General features: G+C 44.6%; 1 protein-coding gene across 2 annotated transcripts in view; it reads right to left on the bottom strand.

Annotated features, from left to right (window-relative positions):
• The window catches only part of NRP2 (neuropilin 2), a gene marked incomplete at its 3' end in the record, with an annotated part of 202,589 nt that extends 187,476 nt beyond the window's left edge, over nt 1–15,113 (bottom strand). For both annotated transcript variants that reach the window (XM_081333416.1, XM_081333417.1), the window contains exon 1: nt 14,906–15,113. In XM_081333416.1, the coding sequence (XP_081189542.1) occupies nt 14,906–14,984 (79 nt within the window). In that variant the 5' untranslated portion in view covers nt 14,985–15,113. The remainder of the gene's footprint in view (nt 1–14,905) is intronic.
• Nucleotides 15,114–17,732: the final 2,619 nt, after the last annotated feature.

Genomic DNA, 17,732 nt, shown 5'->3' with positions numbered 1-17,732 from the left:
CTTCTGTATACACATTATTTGATCTTTCAGGTTTGTTTATTAACAGCTTCTCAACTTTTGCTCCTCCTTTTGTCAACATCTTCTCAATTTCTTGAACTATTCTCTGGAAACCCCATTTGTTATCTGTAGAAAAAAAGCTACCCTGATTATTTCTGCATTATTGGGGACCAGAACAACAAACTTTGCTGAAACATCTATTTAAATAGGAGGTAAAAGGTAAAGCCTCTTCCCAGTCAAATTCAACTCTTGATGACCACTAGAGCTGTGAAAGGACTTTGGATTCAAAGCCAAAAAGTGCTTTGATGCAAGCATGGGCACCCATGTGTCTGCAACTCCTTAAAACAAATGTGTATGCGATCCCAGGAAAGGACACAGTTGCTTTAAGGAATTGCAGACTGGGGCTATGTGTTCCCTAAGCACATTTTGTCTTTGAATCTAAAGAGATGCTCACCTCTCCTGCTCGATCAGGGGGCTGGACTAGAAGACCTCCAAGGTCCCTTCCTATTCTATTCTATTCTATTCTATTCTATTCTATTCTATTCTATTCTATTCTATTCTATTCTATTCTATTCTATTCTATTCTATTCTATTCTATTCTATTCTCTAGTGACAATATGAATGCTGTCATGCAGATTTCTTGGCATAATAATAATTTGTCATTCTTTACTTTTGGATTTTTTTTCCACTTTATGATAATCTACAGTCTGGGGATTTCTTGGTAGACTCCCATCCAGGTCTGGGATAATCAGGTCTGACCCCACTTCATTTTTTCAGATTAGACAGTCAACTAGCTAGTGCCATCTGCTAAGGCAAAAGGAACTCATAGCCTAGTTATAGGCCTTATAGGGAAGCTTTGGCAGTGTGCTCTTTGTAAAATGTTATCATCACAATCTATTTTTAACCTTTGAATATCTCAGGAGATAAAGCAACAAAAATAGCTAAGAAATGCAGATTGTATTTCAAAGAGAAATATGTATATTCAAGGAGAATGCACTTTGCATAAAATGAATTATTTTTGCAAATAAGAAGAGCTTGCTGGTACAATTGCTGGTGGATTCTCCCCAAAATATGGCCCTGGACATATACACATTTTACGTATAATGGAGGCAATGGATTGACAGAAATTATAAGTATCCTACTTTACATTCCATTATTTATTTTTATTTATATCCCACATTTTTTAAATAAACAACTTAAGGCAGCAAACATATCTAATACTCCTTCTTCCTCCTGTTTTCCCCAGAACAACAACCCTGTGAGGTGAGTTGGCTGAGGGTGGGTGACTGGCCCAAGGTCACTCAGCTTGCTTTCATGCCTAAGGAGGAACTAGAACTCAGGTCCTCTCAGATTTTAGCCTGGTGCCTTAACCACGAAACTAAGCTGGCTCTCTCATTAGATGTACATTTATAGGCCCAATGCAGATGGATAGGTTTATAGATCTAAAATCAACACAGTTGTTTAAGCACTTTAAAAATAATAATAAAGGCCTCATTTACTTTTGAAATAACAGGAGAAAAAGTGGACAGTGACAAAAGGAGATCTGGGGGGAGGCAGAAGACCCAGACTAAAAATGTGATAGGTAATAAATTAAATAATTCCAAATAAGTCCTCCAGATGTCTCTAAGTCTTCTGGGAAAAAACAGATCAGAGAGCACCCATGTCTACATATTTGTGTCATGGTGTCTGGTATTCCAAAGCAGTTGTACATATTGACAAAAGAAAACAAACACTCAGCCCATTCCATGATCCAGGAGGACAAAGAAAAGTTGAACATAGTGCAATTTAAAAAGCAAACAGACCAATTCCATTAGATTTTTTAACTTTAAGGTTATATATAGTTCATCCATAAGTCTTAACTAACACCATGGTGTTAGTTTTTAGTTGAAACTTTTTTATATAGCTCAAACCTTTTCAGATAAGTAGTTCCAAATGGGAGAGAGGGAGAGAATCCAGGAGCAGTGGAAAAGAGCTGGCAAATGAAGAGGGGGATGGGGACAATAAATAAAAAAAATCTTCTAAGAACCACATATAATCTATCTCAGGTAATTCCTATGCTGGAAAATGCTGGAAAAGTCTACTCAATCTCATGGAGAAATATTAACACAAATTGCCCATGTCTCACCCTATCTTAAGCACAACTTCTCTTTCTTACCATTAGTTTACAGCAAACTCATTCTTGATTCCTGTTGTCTATAGTGATTCACAGGAATCCTGGCTACTCATTACCGGTTTCCTTCCTTCCTTCCTTCACCCAGAGACCAAGACCAGCTCAGGACTCCTGAGAAAGGGCTGTGTAGGAACAGTCATCTATCAGTCAACAGAGACACTAATCAAGCTTCCAAATTCCCACAGTTACATTTACTGTAACTAGCTCTTTGGGAAAATCCCTGCACTTCTAGATCTTGAATCTAGAAGACCCACAAAACAAACCACTGAACAGGCACTTACTATTGCAGCACTATTGAAGCTACATGCCTGTGGACTTAGACAGTGCTACTGCCAGGTGCTACTGCCAGCAGGGACAAGAAGCGCATTTTTAAGATAGTCAAGAATGCCAGCAAGGAGTGTGATGTGGATGCTATTGTACATCTTGGCACTAACGATCTGTCCCAAACAGATGCACTCTCTGTGCAGAATGATTTCCAATGATTGGGGCAAGAACTTAGCAGGATAAGCTCTAGGCTTACTTTTTCAGAGGTTTTACCAGTGTATAAAGAGCAAAATGGAAAAGGCCAGCGTATAGCAGAATTCAATATGTGGCTAAAGGAGTGGTGTAAAGAGGAAGGCTTTGGTTATATTAGTCATGATGTCTGCAGCTGGTCCAATGAAAAAATGTATAAAAGAGACGGTTTGCATCCATCAAAGAAAGGGACTGTTACTTGGCAATAAATTCACAGAAATATTTAAACTAAACAATGGGGACAGTGCGTTAATTGATACAGAACATCCCTGTCCCCGGAAATCTAAAAATTATAGGGTTATCAGTGCATGTAACATAGATGTGTGTGTGGACAAGAATATCAACTTTGCTGCCAAGCAAAATCAAGCTTACAATAGCGAGTGCCACACAAAGTGCACTAATCAAACAGGTGGTAAGAAAATAAGGGGAACTCAGGCACCACACAGGTTATGTAGAAAGTAAACACAGGGTCAGTCATAAAGGACTCAAATGTCTATACACCAAAGCACAGAGCATGAGCAACAAACAGGGTGAATTAGAAATTCAGGAAAATGAGGGCAGATATGATATTATTGCCATTATGGACACTTGGTGGGATGAAACCCACAAAAGGAACACACAGCTAGAAGGATTTAAATTATTGAAAAGAAACAGACCAAATAAAAGAGGAGGTGGAGTTGCTCTCTCTATAAGAAATAACTACATCTCTACAGAGGTAGAGCACAACAATAATGAAAACTGTCTTGAATGCATTTGGGTCAATATAAAAGGGGGAAAATGACATTGCCATAGGTGTATACTATAGGCCAAGGGTCCCCAACCCCCAGTCCGTGGACCAGTACCAGGCCACGGCATGCCAGCAACCAGTCTGCACAAACAAGGAAAGCCCCATCCAAAGGATGCAGGCAGCACACAAAGTCACGGCCCCTCCGGTTCATGGAAAAATCTCTCTCCACATAACCAGTCCCTGGTGCCCATAAGGTTTGGGACCCCTGCTATAGGCCACCTAACCAAACAGAGGCAATAGACAAACTTTTTGCTAGTCAGTTAACTAAGGTATGTAGGAAGCACATCACAATAGTAATGGGGGACTTTAATTACCCTGACATCAACTGGGAGACAAACTCTGCACCAAGTGGAAGATCAAACAGATTCCTGACAAACCTAGCAGACAACTTTGTCTCCCAAAAGTAGAGAAGGGAACTAGAGGATCAGCCATATTGGATTTAATTCTCACTAACAGAGATGAAATGATAAAAGATATTGAAGCCACAGGAACCTTGGGGGTTAGGGTGATCATGCAATATTGGAATTCAACATTATGTAAGCACAAACAATTGAACACAGTCAAACTAGAGTCTTGGACTTTAAGAGAGCTAATTTCAACAAACTTAGAGAGAGCTTGGGAAGGATTCCATGGATGAGAATCCTCAAGGGGAAAACAACTCAAGAAGCTTGGGAAATTTTGAAAAGTGAGATTATAAAAGCCCAGTCTAGCACAATACCAACAAAGAAGAAAAATAACAGCTCTCAAAAGAAACCAGCATGGCTGCATAAAGAACTCTCTGATAAATTGAAAGACAAAAAGAACAAGTATAAAAACTGGAAAGAGGGGCACATAACTAAGGCAGAATATCAGCAAATAGCCGGAGCCTGCAAAGATGAACTGAGGAAAGCTAATGCTCAAAATGAACTAAGGCTTGCAACAAAAGTAAAAAATAACAAAAAGTTCTTTCCACATGTAAAAAAAAGAAAAAAGTTAAGAAAATGATTGGTCCATTAGTGGGAGAAAGTGGCAAGAAGGTGACAAGCAACAGGGAGAAAGCAGAACTACTCAACTGGTTTTTTGCATCCATATTTACACAAAGGGAAAAAACAGCCCAACCTATCAAAAACAGTACCGTAAAAAACAGATTAGAAACACAAGTTAAGATAGGCAAGAAAATGATAAGTGAGCACCTGACCACCCTAGATGAGTTCAAATCACCAGGACCAGATGGATTACACCCCAAGGTTCTGAAAGAACTGGCAGATGTGATCTCAGAACCACTGAACTATATCTTTCAAAGATCCTGGAGCATTGGGGAACTACCAGAGGACTGATGTATTCCCCATCTTCAAAAAAGGGGAAAAATAGATCCAGGAAACTACAGACCTATCAGCCTGACCTCAATAACTGGGAAGATCTTGGAAAAAATAATCAAGCAACAAATCAGCAAACACCTAGAGGCAAAACAAAGTCATTACCAAAAGTCAACATGGGTTTGTCAAAAACAGATCATGCCAGACAAATCTTATTGCATTCTTTGACCAGGTGACAAAATTAGTGGACCAGAGGAATGTTGTGGATATAATTTACTTGGACTTCAGTAAGGCATCTGATAAAGTAGACCACAACCTACTATTTGATAAGATAGAAAAATGTGGGTTAGACAGCATCAGCCCCAGATGGATTCATAGCTGACTGACTGGCCATAACCAGCGTGTGGTCCTCAATGGAACAGCATCTACATGGAGGGAAGTGTGTAGTGGGGTTCCCCAGGACTCATCAAATTTGCGGATAATACCAAGCTAGCAGGAATAACCAACACTCCAGAATATAGGCTTAAGATACAGAAGGATCTTGACAGACTTGAATATTGGGCGCTATCTAACAAAATGAAATTCAATGGTGAAAAAAGTAAGGTTCTACATTTAGACAAGAAAAATCAAATGCACAGGTATAGTATAGGTGGTACATTGCTCAATAGTAGCAACTGTGAGAGGGATCTCGGAGTCCTAGTGGACAATCACTTAAATATGAGCCAGCAGTGTGCTGCAGCTGTCAGAAAAGCCAACACAGTGCTAGGCTGCATTAATAGAGGGATAGAATCAAGATCACGTGAAGTGTTAATACCACTTTACAATGCCTTGGTAAGGCCACATTTGGAATACTGCATCCAGTTTTGGTCACCACAATGTAAAAAAGATGTTGAGACTCTAGAAAGAGTACAGAGAAGAGCAACTGGAGGCTAAAACATATAAGGAACGGTTGCTGGAATTGGGTATTTAATGAAGAGAAGGATGAGGGGGGACATGATAGCAGTGTTCCAATATCTCAGGGGCTGCCACAAAAAAGAGGGAGTCAAGCTATTCTCCAAAGCGCCTGAAGGCAGGACAAGAAGCAATGGATGGAAACTAACCAGAGAGAGAAGCAACCTAGAACTAAGGAGAAATTTCCTGACAGTTAGAACAATTAATCAGTGGAACAACCTGCCTCCAGAAGCTGTGAATGCTCCAACACTGGAGGTTTTTAAGAAGAGACTGGACAGCCATTTGTCTGAAATGGTATAGGGTTTCCTGCTTGAGAAGGAGGTTGGCCTAGATGACCTCCAAGGTACCTTCCAACTTCATATTGTTGTTGTTGTTGTTGTTGTTGTTGCCTGGTTGAAAAATTACTGTGAAGTATGCTCTCTGAACTTCCTTTAACAACAACAAAAAAGAAGCTGCCTTTCATTTCATAACTCTTCTTTCCTCCAAGGAACTTTATGTAGGTGAGGGTGGATGCTAGAAGAGAATGCATGTTATCAGAGCCATGATGGCACAATGGTTAGAATGCAGTATTTCAGGCTAACTCCAGGAGTTTGATTCTGACCGGATCAAGGTTGACTCAGCCTTCCTTCATTCTGAGGTGGGTAAAATGAGGACCGAGGTTGTTGGGGACAATATGCTGGCTCTGCAAACTTCTTAGAGAGGGCTGTAAAGCACTGTGAAGTGGTATAGAAGTCTAAGTGCCATTGCTATTGCTATGACTCCATTCCTTGTCCAGTAACTGTGTTTCCACGGGGCTGCAGAGGAAGAAAAGTCGGCAATTCATTCACGTCCCTCCCCTAGTAGTCTTTTTGGTCAGAGGCTTCTTTGAAAAAAAGCAGCAGCATGCCCAAATTCATGTATCCTGAATTTCTTGCTGACTGGAAGAGAGGAGAGTCTCAGCCAGAATGGAAATGTATATTGAAGATGAATAATTAATGTGTTTTTTAAAAAAAACAGGAAAGAAGGAAGGAAGGAAGGAAGGAAGGAAGGAAGGAAGGAAGGAAGGAAGGAAGGAAGGAAGGAAGGAAGGAAGGAAGGAATTTTCCTAGATAGCATCTAGTAACTACAGTATAGAGCTTTTTCAAGTGAGGAATTCTGTTTGCCTTCATACACATAGAGCCTGGCTTCTTGATTTGAATCACTAAGCCATTTTGCTTTCCTGGGCAGCATTCTGCAGACACTATTTCTTAACTCACTTTGAGATAATGTCTTTATTAGGTCAGGGGATGATTGACAGAAAGTTGCAAGCTTTCAAATTTCCAAGAAGCCCTCACCAGAAAAGATGATATAAATCTTCAATTGTTCTAGTGAAGAGGGTCTCAGTATGGATTTTTTTTTCTCCCTTGTGAGTCAACATGACTGCTTTTGTGCTTCAACGTGACTAATAAAATACTGAACATAATCAATTAACAGAAAAAGCCTATATAGAAGAAAAGGGGCTGTATCTTTGATGCTGAGATTGCATTTTCAGAAATGGCATCATCTCCCACTATTAGATAATCCTACCAAATCTGGCCTTGACTGACCTCTTTTACTTACTAAAACAGCTCAAGCTTTAAATATATAAATACCATCTGGTTAGTTGCACTTTTACTATTTTCAAACCAAAGGACGTGTAGGTCTCAAGCATGGATACCAGTTTCACTTTAATGGCTAAATATTTTACATTTCCATAATGACAAAAACTGATTATTTGCTTGTTTTTCCTCATTACAAATTTTGGAAGAGTCCCTGGTACCATGTATCTTCTCTTGTCCCCCCCAATCCTGTGCCTGCCTGGGGAATCTTCATCAGTGCACTTAAAACTAGAGTTTTAAGCTATTACAAATCAAATCACTTTTTTCTAAGAGAAAAGAGGTGGGGTGAGGGAGTCTTGTCACCTGGGTCTTCCCTATGAGTAGATGGTTAACCACCCTGGTTTAGAAACTCTCAAGCCTGAACCTCATTAGGGGAAGATTCTTGGTGAATCTCGACTTGGAATTGCATAGACACTTACTTGGCCACCAGATGAGAGTGGTTCATCAATACTTTCTTTTGGAGACATTTTAATATATAAAACACAGTTTAGTAGAGTCCAGAAATTTTCTAGTAGCATCCCATCCAAATATTAACCAGCCCCAATCCTATTTAGCCTTTTTCAAGATCAGCTGCCTTACTGTGTGGATTTTTGGCCAATATGGTTATAGGGCAGGAATTCAGAAAAGCAAATAAACAAAATGAAATAAAGGAATATATATTTGGACAAAGGAAGTTGTATTAGAATCAAACAAGACAGAACCTGAATATTTCATCCAGCAGTTTCCACCATCAATTTTATCATATATAGTAATTGTGTTGATTAAATAATGTTTTGGAATTGGCATGTTTTTTTTAATTGCATTTGATTAAAGCTGGTTGATTCTTAACTTTCTCTAAAATTGATTTAATGGGCTTCTTTTACTGACAGCAAAGTGCATGAATCCTACCGGTAAACTGCTTTGAAAGGCATTTTAAACATTCATTTTCTAAGTAAATAAAAGCAAGAGTTATGTGGCATTTTGATCTTCAAGAGGCTTGGCAGTCCCCTCTCAAGTTTAGAAACTAAGCTGTCACCCCATAAGTCCTGCCAGCAAAGTACCCTATTGAGCGCAGCACAGGAGTTCCTCATAGCTTGTACCTGATGCCCTAAACCAGCAGATGTCCTCCCTTATTACAAGAACTGGAGGAATGAGCCCAAAGGGCAAGGATTAAATGGATCTGGAGAGAAGATTCACTCACCCTTACCTCTCTCTGAAAAGTAGTCTGGGCTAAGAGATTAGGGCATGAAACAGCTATGGACTGGCTACTTGTGTAAAAGACAGAATACAAAACTCAAATCTTGCTCCTATTTCTTCTGGGTAAGGAAGATACAATATTTTAAGTACCCAACTTTACTTAGGCAGATAAGCTGACTTATGTTCTTGTTATGCCTTCTTTTGCACTAACTGTAGAGGAAGTCTAACCTGTAGCAGTTCCCACTCTCACACCCAATTCTGTATGCACAACTAGCATTTCATATTGCTAGGAAATCAACCTTTGAATCCTTACTTCAGTCCCATTCATGAAAGTACTGAGGAGTGATTACAGAGTATTAAGCAATGATTCTTACCCATGTTGAATTATTTTGACTATGCCCCTTAGGCCTGGCTCATCTACATTGATGTGGATGTATCAAAGTCTGTAGAATTAAAACCAGCTTGGCCTGCAAGTTGCCCTCTCATCCTCCTCTTTACCATTAAACAGCTCTGTTCTTCCAAAAGAAGCATCGGATTTATTTGATTATATTTGTAAAGAAAAGAGATTCAATCAAACTAAGTCAAGCAATTGGGGCTATATAGCTTAATCACAGCTCTGCTCTCCTCTATTAACTTTATGTCGGTATTAAGGAGAAATCAATCAGCTGAAATGAAGCATTAGCCACAATTTCCTCCTCTTTGGGAAAAGCAACAACAGGCAGAGAGGTTCATTTGCAACTGAAATTGTTCCTAAGGGTGACAAGAGCTGAGAGTGGTTCAACTCTCCAAATGAGAGAAGCTCCTTCTACATTCCCCAATTCCTTTGCCCCCACAAATATAGAGTATATACCAAAGTTCCTGTGTATCTCTTACATTTATCCTTAAATCAGGGGGCTTACAATTTATTTAACAGCACAGAAGCCCATAATGGAAAGGAATGCATCATAAATGCTACAGCTACATTGCATTCTATGGTTACCCATAATTAATGACACTTGTGTATCATTTTCTTGAAAAACAGCAAATGCTAAACTGCAGCTGGACACGCTAAACACGTTTTACAGTATTCTTAATCTTACAAGCAGCAACAAAGCAAACACAAGTCCTTGAAAAATCCTTGTACGTTTTTAAGATTTACAAAGTAGAAAGCTAATAAGCATGAGGAAGACGTTCTTCTTTCTACCTAATTATCAGTTTTTTGGTAATTTTTTAAACTCTCCGAAAACTAGACACTTGCCAAGCTCAAATTTCATAGTAAACTTGTTTAACCATAGTCTGCTGGAACTAGCTTCAAAGACTGTTTTGTTTACTTATCAAATTTATTTGCCATCCATCTCACAGTTCAAAGTGAGATTCCACAATGGTTAGATTCCTACCCCAATATACTGCTAGATGGCTAGCATAACATGCAACATGGTCCTTCACTTTGGTCCTATCAGAAAGCTTTCCAATATTCTAAAAATGTCCAAGGGCTAGGCAAGCAACCCAAAATGCCTCTTGTTCCCTACAATGCTTCTTACTCAAAATGTTAAACTCTGCTAAAAAAAAACATTAATGAGAAAATTGCATCTCAAACTGTCATTTCTGCATTTTGTCAGCCTTTCTCCGACCATTCTCCAGAACCACAGTAAACCTCACATTCAGATGGAAAGGCATTAAAGGGACAGACTTGTTCTATCTTCCCTATACATTGTATGGAGCTGCATTGTATCCAGGTAGTTCAGCTTTGCTTAAATAGAATGTTTATGGATTGCCCAATTTGCTTTCTGCTTCAGTGGCCCAAGAAAATCAATGGCAATGGAGCAGTGGGCTAATGCCTCCTTAAGTAACACCAGCTGCCTGCAATTAGTGCAGGTTCGCATCCCACCAGGCTCAAGGTTGACTCAGCCTTCCATCCTTCCGAGGTAGGTAAAATGAGGACCCAGATTGTTGGGGGCAATTAAGCTGACTTTGTAATAATGCCGCTTGGGGTGTGTGTGAAAGCCCTAATAAGCAGGCATATACATAGAATGAAGGCTACTGCTAAGCTTGTAAGCCGCCCTGAGTCTTCGGAGAAGGGCAGGATATAAATGGAATAATAAAAAAAAAGAGATGATTCCCCCTACAAGCAGGGACAACCTCCTGCCTGCTTCCCAGTTTGCAAAAGGATGCCCATCACGATTGGGCAAAGGGCAGCCTCCAATACATGGACCTCCTGATCTGCCATGTTTTAACCCACAAGCAGCACTAAAAATCAGCCTTAGTGACTGTTTCACCAGTCCCACTGGCAAAAGTCCAAGGCTTCTACTTCTTCTAAACCTGTTAACAATGCCATTTGGTTTCTATCAAGCTCTGGTTGGGATTTAACAATATAGACAACTTCTCCTAGTCTCCAGGAAATTTAGATCATCAAATTGCAGGGGGGACAGAATTCCTACATCTGCAGTTCTTCCAGCAAATCCTGCAAATGCACAAGCAGGGACTTTCAGAAGACAACAGCTGCGGAGGAAAATGGAAGAGCTCCTTATTCACAGAATCCTAACAGCTGAGAGGACCAAAAAGCTACTTTTGCCAATCCCCACCTGCTAAATCTCTACTCCTTCCCCATCCACAGTACTCCCTATGCAGTTTGCTATGGGGGAAGGGAAAAAGGGCTGTTGGAATAAATTCTTTCTGATAAGACCAGTAAACAAGCCTACCCACCCTTCTTACCCCCCCAAGAGAAACTTATGGTGGTTAGGACATTTTGTTTTCATTTAGCAATATGGATTCAAATTGAAAATCCACCCTTCCCCTTCACACCCACTATGTACACACCAGCACACTCATTTGTTCTTAAATTAATTGGGGCATGTTTTTTTTCCAATGAGGCCATACGTATTCTTTTGCAAAATTTCAGTTCTTCCTGCCCAAATGGCTGCCAGAATGGCCAAGCCCTGGAATTGAAAAGGGTTCTTGGTTGTTCAGCCTCCACAGATGCCCAGGGCTTACAGAAGGGCAGAGATGAGAGGGATATTCTCTGCAAATCTACACCAGCCACACACATCTGTCAGTGCCCAAATCCTATGGCCTCAACCTCGGGCAAGATGAGATTTTAAAAACCCAGCCTGCTGTCAACACAGGGCTACTGCAGCCTTCAAGGCAGCCACCCTCTGCAGCAAGGCACCAGTGCCAAGAATTCGGAAACAAGCCAGTATTTACTTTACGACACATTCACCATCCTTTCTCCCCCTTATTCCCTCTATGACTTCAATCACATTTCTGATTTCCCTGAAATCACCGGGCTGGGCTGGGCTGGGCAGACGAGGGGAAAGTGCTTCCTCTGGGGAGATCCCTCAACCACTGCTGCTGAGATAGCTGCAATCCACTCAGGGCTGCCAGGGCAAAGGGCTCTCAGGCACTTTCACCCCCATCACAGGACTTTCAACCTTTTCAAGGGCTCCCCTAACAGAGAGGAATGCTCCACTTGCATTTTTTTTTCTTATTCAAAGCATAACTTAGCAGAGCCCCCTGAAAACTCAGGGACTATTTTCTTGTTCCTTCATTTGAGGCTCTTGATTTTTATCGTAGGCGAAATAAAAATGAGCAGCACCCCCGGAAGAACTGAAAGGGCCTGCCTTTCATCTCACCGGCCACTTTGGACTTTCCCAAGCTGGGGCCGGAGGGGGGAGAGTTTAGAGCGGGGTATTTCCATCAGCTGCAGCTTCCAGGGTGGGGGGGGCGGGTAGCAAATGGAGTCAGACAGCGAAACCTGGGCCAGCATTAGCGCCCTTCAGCAGTCTTTGCCCCACACCCGCCTTGCCTACTAGTTGTGGGTCTTGTGATCCGCCCAGCCCATCATCCTTGGCTTCTTTCCCCCAAGGAGCTCCGCGGCGTCCAACAGCCAGGTGCACCAGGGCGGGAGAGACTCGTTCGAGAAAACATGGCAGACCAGGCCGGGCGACAGGATGGCCTCTCGGCAGCCCCTCTCGGTCAGACTTTAGCGGGAAGCTCGGGCGCAAACCAAGCCAAGGCACCGCCTGGCCCGACTGACCTCGAGGAACTTGGCTTGAGAAGACTGCTGGAGGACGGGATGCCGCGCGGACTCCCAAAGGGGATTTCTAGCCGGCTGTTTGAATAGAGGAGAGGGAGGGAGAGAGAGAGAGGGGGGGGAGGGAGAGAGAGAGAGAGGGAGGGAGAGAGAGGGAGGGAGAGAGAGAGGGAGAGACAGGGAGAGAGGGGGAGAGAGAGAGAGAGGGAGGGAGGGAGAGAGAGAGAGAGAGGGAGGGAGGGAGAGAGAGGGAGGGAGAGAGAGAGAGGGAGAGAGAGAGGGAGAGAGAGAGGGGGAGAGAGAGAGAGAGAGAAACGCCGAAGGTCCGCAAACGTGGGCGAGATTGGCGGAGGCGCTGCAGGGCAAGCCCGCTTCGCCTGGTGGGACTTGAGGCATTTCTCTGGAGGGGCGATGGGCGCTGCCGCATGACTCGCCGTCGCCAAACGCGAGAGCAGCGGCGGTGGCGGCGTGCAGCAAGCCCTGGACTCTGCGGGAAGCGCCGCCCCGGCGAGACCCGGGGAATGTAGCTAATGCCGCCTTTTGCAGTGGGGCTCGCGAAGGGTCGCAGACTCTGCCTCCTCCCGGCGAACAGGCTCGAGAATGACTGTACTGCTGTTCTTTCGACTGAGGAGGAGGGTCGGGAGGGAGCGAAATAATCTGATTTTTTTTTTAAAAAAAAAAAAGGCCACCCTCCCGCCCATCACTCGTACGTTCCTTATTTCACTGCTCTTCGCTGCATATTAGCGATCCTTTCTCCGGCAGGCAGGTCAGGCGAAAATTCACCAGTTCGTTAGGATCAGCACTCGCCTGCCACCCTACCTTGCAGCCTGCCCGAAGTTGATCCTCATCCACCCGCTGCGTCCCTCCAACGTTTCGTTGCTGGAGGGAAAAGAGCCGGGTTTCAAAACCACTTAGGGATCCCAGATCCCTTTGATGCGGGAACTTTTGGGGTGTGGCTTGGCTGTTTTTCTGGGCTGTGGCAAAAGCGCTCTGCTTACGCTCAAGCCACCCTTGGGTAAAGCTTTCGTGCCAAAGAAGCCCTGGCGCTCGGCTAAGGCCTAGCGAGTGGCGGATTTCTTTCACCGGTAAAATGAAGCCACCTTCGTGGGAAACCCATCATAACCTGATTCTAGCTTGACTGTTGGAGCCATCCTGCAGGCTGGGCGACAAACTCTCGGAGACTTTTTAGTGCAGGAACCGTGCGCAGGATTGCGCGGCGCCCCAGCAGACCTCGAATTGAATCAGACTCTCTTTGGAACAGACTTGGAACCGCGCCGCGAACAATTTGTATTCCCTTCGCGCGCTCAGGACGCCCCCCCCCCCCCCCGTTATTTCGAAACTATCTTAAGTGCACTTCGCCGGATAAAGCTGGTGTTTCCTGGCTCTTTTTCCCCTCCCCCAACCCTGCTGTTTGGGGTCTGATCTGCCTTATCAGAGTTTTCACTAACCGCTCAGTAACCAATTTAGAGGAAAGGAGCGTCTGATGTCTCAGAAGGAGTAATTAAGGCGGATGGGTTTAGCGCGCCCTCTTCGCCAGTAAACGGAGATTAGTTGCAGCCTCCTTTTTTCTTTCAACGAGGCTGGAAGAGTTTCAAAGAAGCAACAATTCACTGCGCTTTGAAATTGACTGGGAGACTTGAAATGCACCATATGGATTGCCTCAATTCTTCCTTGCACCCTTTTTTTGGCCAGTAAGTTTCATTCAGAAAAGTTCCTAACCATTTTGCAAGAGGTTTCAGCCAATATTGTTGGCATCTCCCCACGGAAGAAAGTACACCTGTACGCGCGTGCGTGCACGTGCAGGAACATATGCAAAGGACATCCTCGGATACTGTATTTCTTAGATATTAAGCAGAAAAGATGCGGTCGGCTGTTCTTTCCCGAGTCCAAGCCACGCACTCACTTTTGAAAATGCAAACTTTTCTATTTCTAGAAGGGAATCTCCCTTCCAGCACCACGACAGTCGGAATTTTCTTATTTTAGAAATGTAAATCTGAAACGTATCTCACATTTAGAACTGATTTACGTCTTTTTGTTAAAGACGGGACAGATTTGGAGAAGTTCTATTTTCTCTCCGCCTCCACAAAAATTACATAGCAAGGGGGACTTTGTGGTATGTTTAGATCTTTGATTTATTCCATATGTGACATAGCTAAAAACAACCCCAGACTTTTCAGTTTGTTACAAAGTCATCATCCATTTTGCAACCAACTCAAGTAGGGGATTAAGTTGTTTTTCAGTAAAGGAGCAGAGTTACGGCCGTAGATAAAAGCAGAATCTGGCTGAGTAACCCCTGGTTGGTCGCTTCCCCCTCTCTCTTGAAGGAAATTGGTCGACAGAGGCAGGTTGGAGGTGTCTTTTAAAATAGGAGTGGTGATCCTTAGTTCTTACCTGCTGCTTGCCCCAAGACTCCCGATCCGGCCAAACGAAGAAGAAGGAGAAATCCCCAGAGCAGAAGAACTGTATCCATTTCGGGGAGGATGGAGAAATCCTTGATGGCCAAAGAGCGATTCCTCCTTAGGCGCGCTGGAGAGCTGGATTTTCTTTCGCAACTCTCCGGATTCCGTCCCAGAATTTCCTCTGCCGAAGAATCCGTTCCGGTGGCTTCCTCCTCTCGGCTCCGCAATAAACCCACTCTCCCCCCCCCCCCACCAAAAGATCGGCGAGCTGGAGGGAACTCCTGACGTTCAGCACGAACGAGAGGCACCGAGCAGCCCTACGGAGGCGCGCTCAGCCGGCGATAGACACGGGAGCAGAAGAACCGCACGCCCACCCCCGCCCAGGAGCACGCGAGAGACCCCCCCCCTCCGTTCTTCAGAGCGGCGTCGCCTTTAGCACGGCATCCTTGGCAAGGTCCTTCGAAAAGCCGGCGGCAAAAGAAAGCAAAGGCCAAAAAACGGGCCGCCTTGACATCGCCCCCAGCCAGCCAGCCAGCCGCGCACCCTCAGTCCTCGCCCTAGCCCGGCGGCGGAGAGCCAGACCGCAGCTAACGGCGCTCCCGGCGAAGGGGGGATCTCCTCAGCCCGCGGCGCCCGGCTGCTTCCCCTGCGCGCTGCCACTTGGCGCTCTCAGGCGGCCGCCGGTCAAGCTTCACGCCCGAGGCGTTTTCCGGATGCGGCGCCGCGAACGGCCACTCGAGTGCTGCTCTGTCGCCGCCGCCGCCTCCTTCTTCCTCCGACGCGTGGGGTCTTGACTGAAGCCGCGCGGACGCCGGTGCGGGCTTTGCTGCTCTTCCCTTTCTCTGCCTCCTCCTCGGCTTCCTCGCCGCCTTTTCAGGCAGAGCGGCATGTGGATGTCAGACAGAAAGGCAGAGCTATCCGATTACACGCTCGCCCAGGGCCCGCCCCTTCTATGTTTCTCATTTAAACAAAACACACCGAGAAGGGAGGGGAGGGGAGGGAGGGAGGGGAGAGCCCGCGAAGCGCCGCGCAGTCCACGTTCAGAACTCGGCCGGGATCCAGCGGCCGAGCGAAGGCAGAGGCGGTCGGCAAAGGAGGCGGTGAAGAAGCCTTCTCCGTCCCTTCCTGCTGCACCAAGATTGAAAGTCTCCCCGGACCGGCTCCGACTTTCTCGGCTGCAGCCCACGCCCGGCTCTTGGCAGAAGCAACAAGTCCGGCGCGGAGGCTTCCTCCCCCTCTTCCTCCTCCTCCTCCTCCTCCTGCTCGCTGGGCGTCTTGGCTGGGGCTGTCGGTGGGGCGCTTCTCCCCGCTCTCGGGAGGTCGCGTGAACGTGCTACATATTGCATCCCTCCATAAAGTGATAGGTATTTAAAATTATACACGCAGACTGCCGGCGGAAGGTGATAGCTTCAATGCTTAACAGCTTTCTCCAACTAGAAACCGGGGTTCTGCGCTCCAAACACCCACCCACACAAAGAGAGAGACGCAAATAACACTTAAAAGGCTGGCAGGAGATACCTTATGTGCTTACCACAGTGGAAGGATCTTTTTTTTTTTGCATAAATCTTGCCAGCAGCATAGTAAATTAATTTACCCCTGGGAAAATGATAACGATTCAGCCTCAGACCGAGAGATCGGCTTAAATAACTTGTGGTAATTGAAAAAAGAATGGACCTGTTTTTACTTGGGTAAGAGAAAGCAGGCTGGCCAGTTAATACAAAACCCTACCTTTGGCAGCATGAAATCAGATGTAAGCCATGGCATAATATGGGCATTATGCGTTTTTTATCCAAAGTCTAGATCAAAATAATTTTACTTACTCTGTCATCATACACTGCTGTAGCAATATACACATGGCATCTAGCTGACCCCACTGGGACTGGAAGAAAAGCAAGATCAGCTAATATTCGTATGGGAAGCCTTGTGGGAGATTTTGTAGGCTGGACCGGGACACTTTTTTTTTCTCTTTCAAATCCCAGAAGAAATAGTTGGCAAATTTTGTTGGATGCAAGTTCTTGGAGGTGCTCATGAAGTCACCCACAGGGACCTTAGAATATTTTGGTCCTGGAACAGAAGCAGGTGCAGCCTATTCCCCTCCTTCCCCACCCCCACACACGTGCACACACTCTTCTACCTGGTTCCTGGGAAGCAGGCAGGACACGTGCAACAAAACCACAGCAGCTGATTCTTATGTCAAGGTCTGGCATGGTACCCTGTGGATATGCCAAGATGTTGCTGCTAGTTATGGAAACAGTCATGAGAAGCCTATTAGCAGACTGGCTTTTCTCATAAGAGCTGCTTTGGAAGCACTCCCAAGGCATCTGCTGAAAACCCACATGCCGTCCATACATGGGCTTCCCTGGGCCCAATTGGTAAGAATAGTAAGAAAGAGCCCTTTGCCACCATTCCTATAAGACTGGGCTGCTTCGTTTCCACCAGTATTCAGTATGTTGTTACAGAGAAATCATCAGATGGGCCAGTGGAGCATAGGCTCTGAAAAAATTCCTAAGGTAGGTTGAACAAATGATGTGCCGGTCATGGTCTGTAGTTGCGCCAGGTACAAGACTAATCATTATGAACTGGCACATAGGGACAAGTCAGTCAGGACAGTCAATCAAGTTGTAATGCTGGTCGTTATATAAATTGTTGGAAGTCAATGCCATTGAACTGAGGCATATTTCTGATGACACATGGAGATAGCTGGTATTCAAGTGTACTTGAATGGCAAGAACAAAAAGAATACTGTGACTTCAGTTAAAGCCTAGAACTGGGTTGCTTGCACCCACACAGATCAAATCTTTTCTACCCAAAGAGAGGGG

This window comes from Vipera berus (genome assembly GCF_964194415.1).
Source record: "Vipera berus genome assembly, chromosome: 1".
NCBI classification, from domain to species: domain Eukaryota; kingdom Metazoa; phylum Chordata; class Lepidosauria; order Squamata; family Viperidae; genus Vipera; species Vipera berus.
This window is presented reverse-complemented; position numbering and strand designations above follow the sequence as displayed.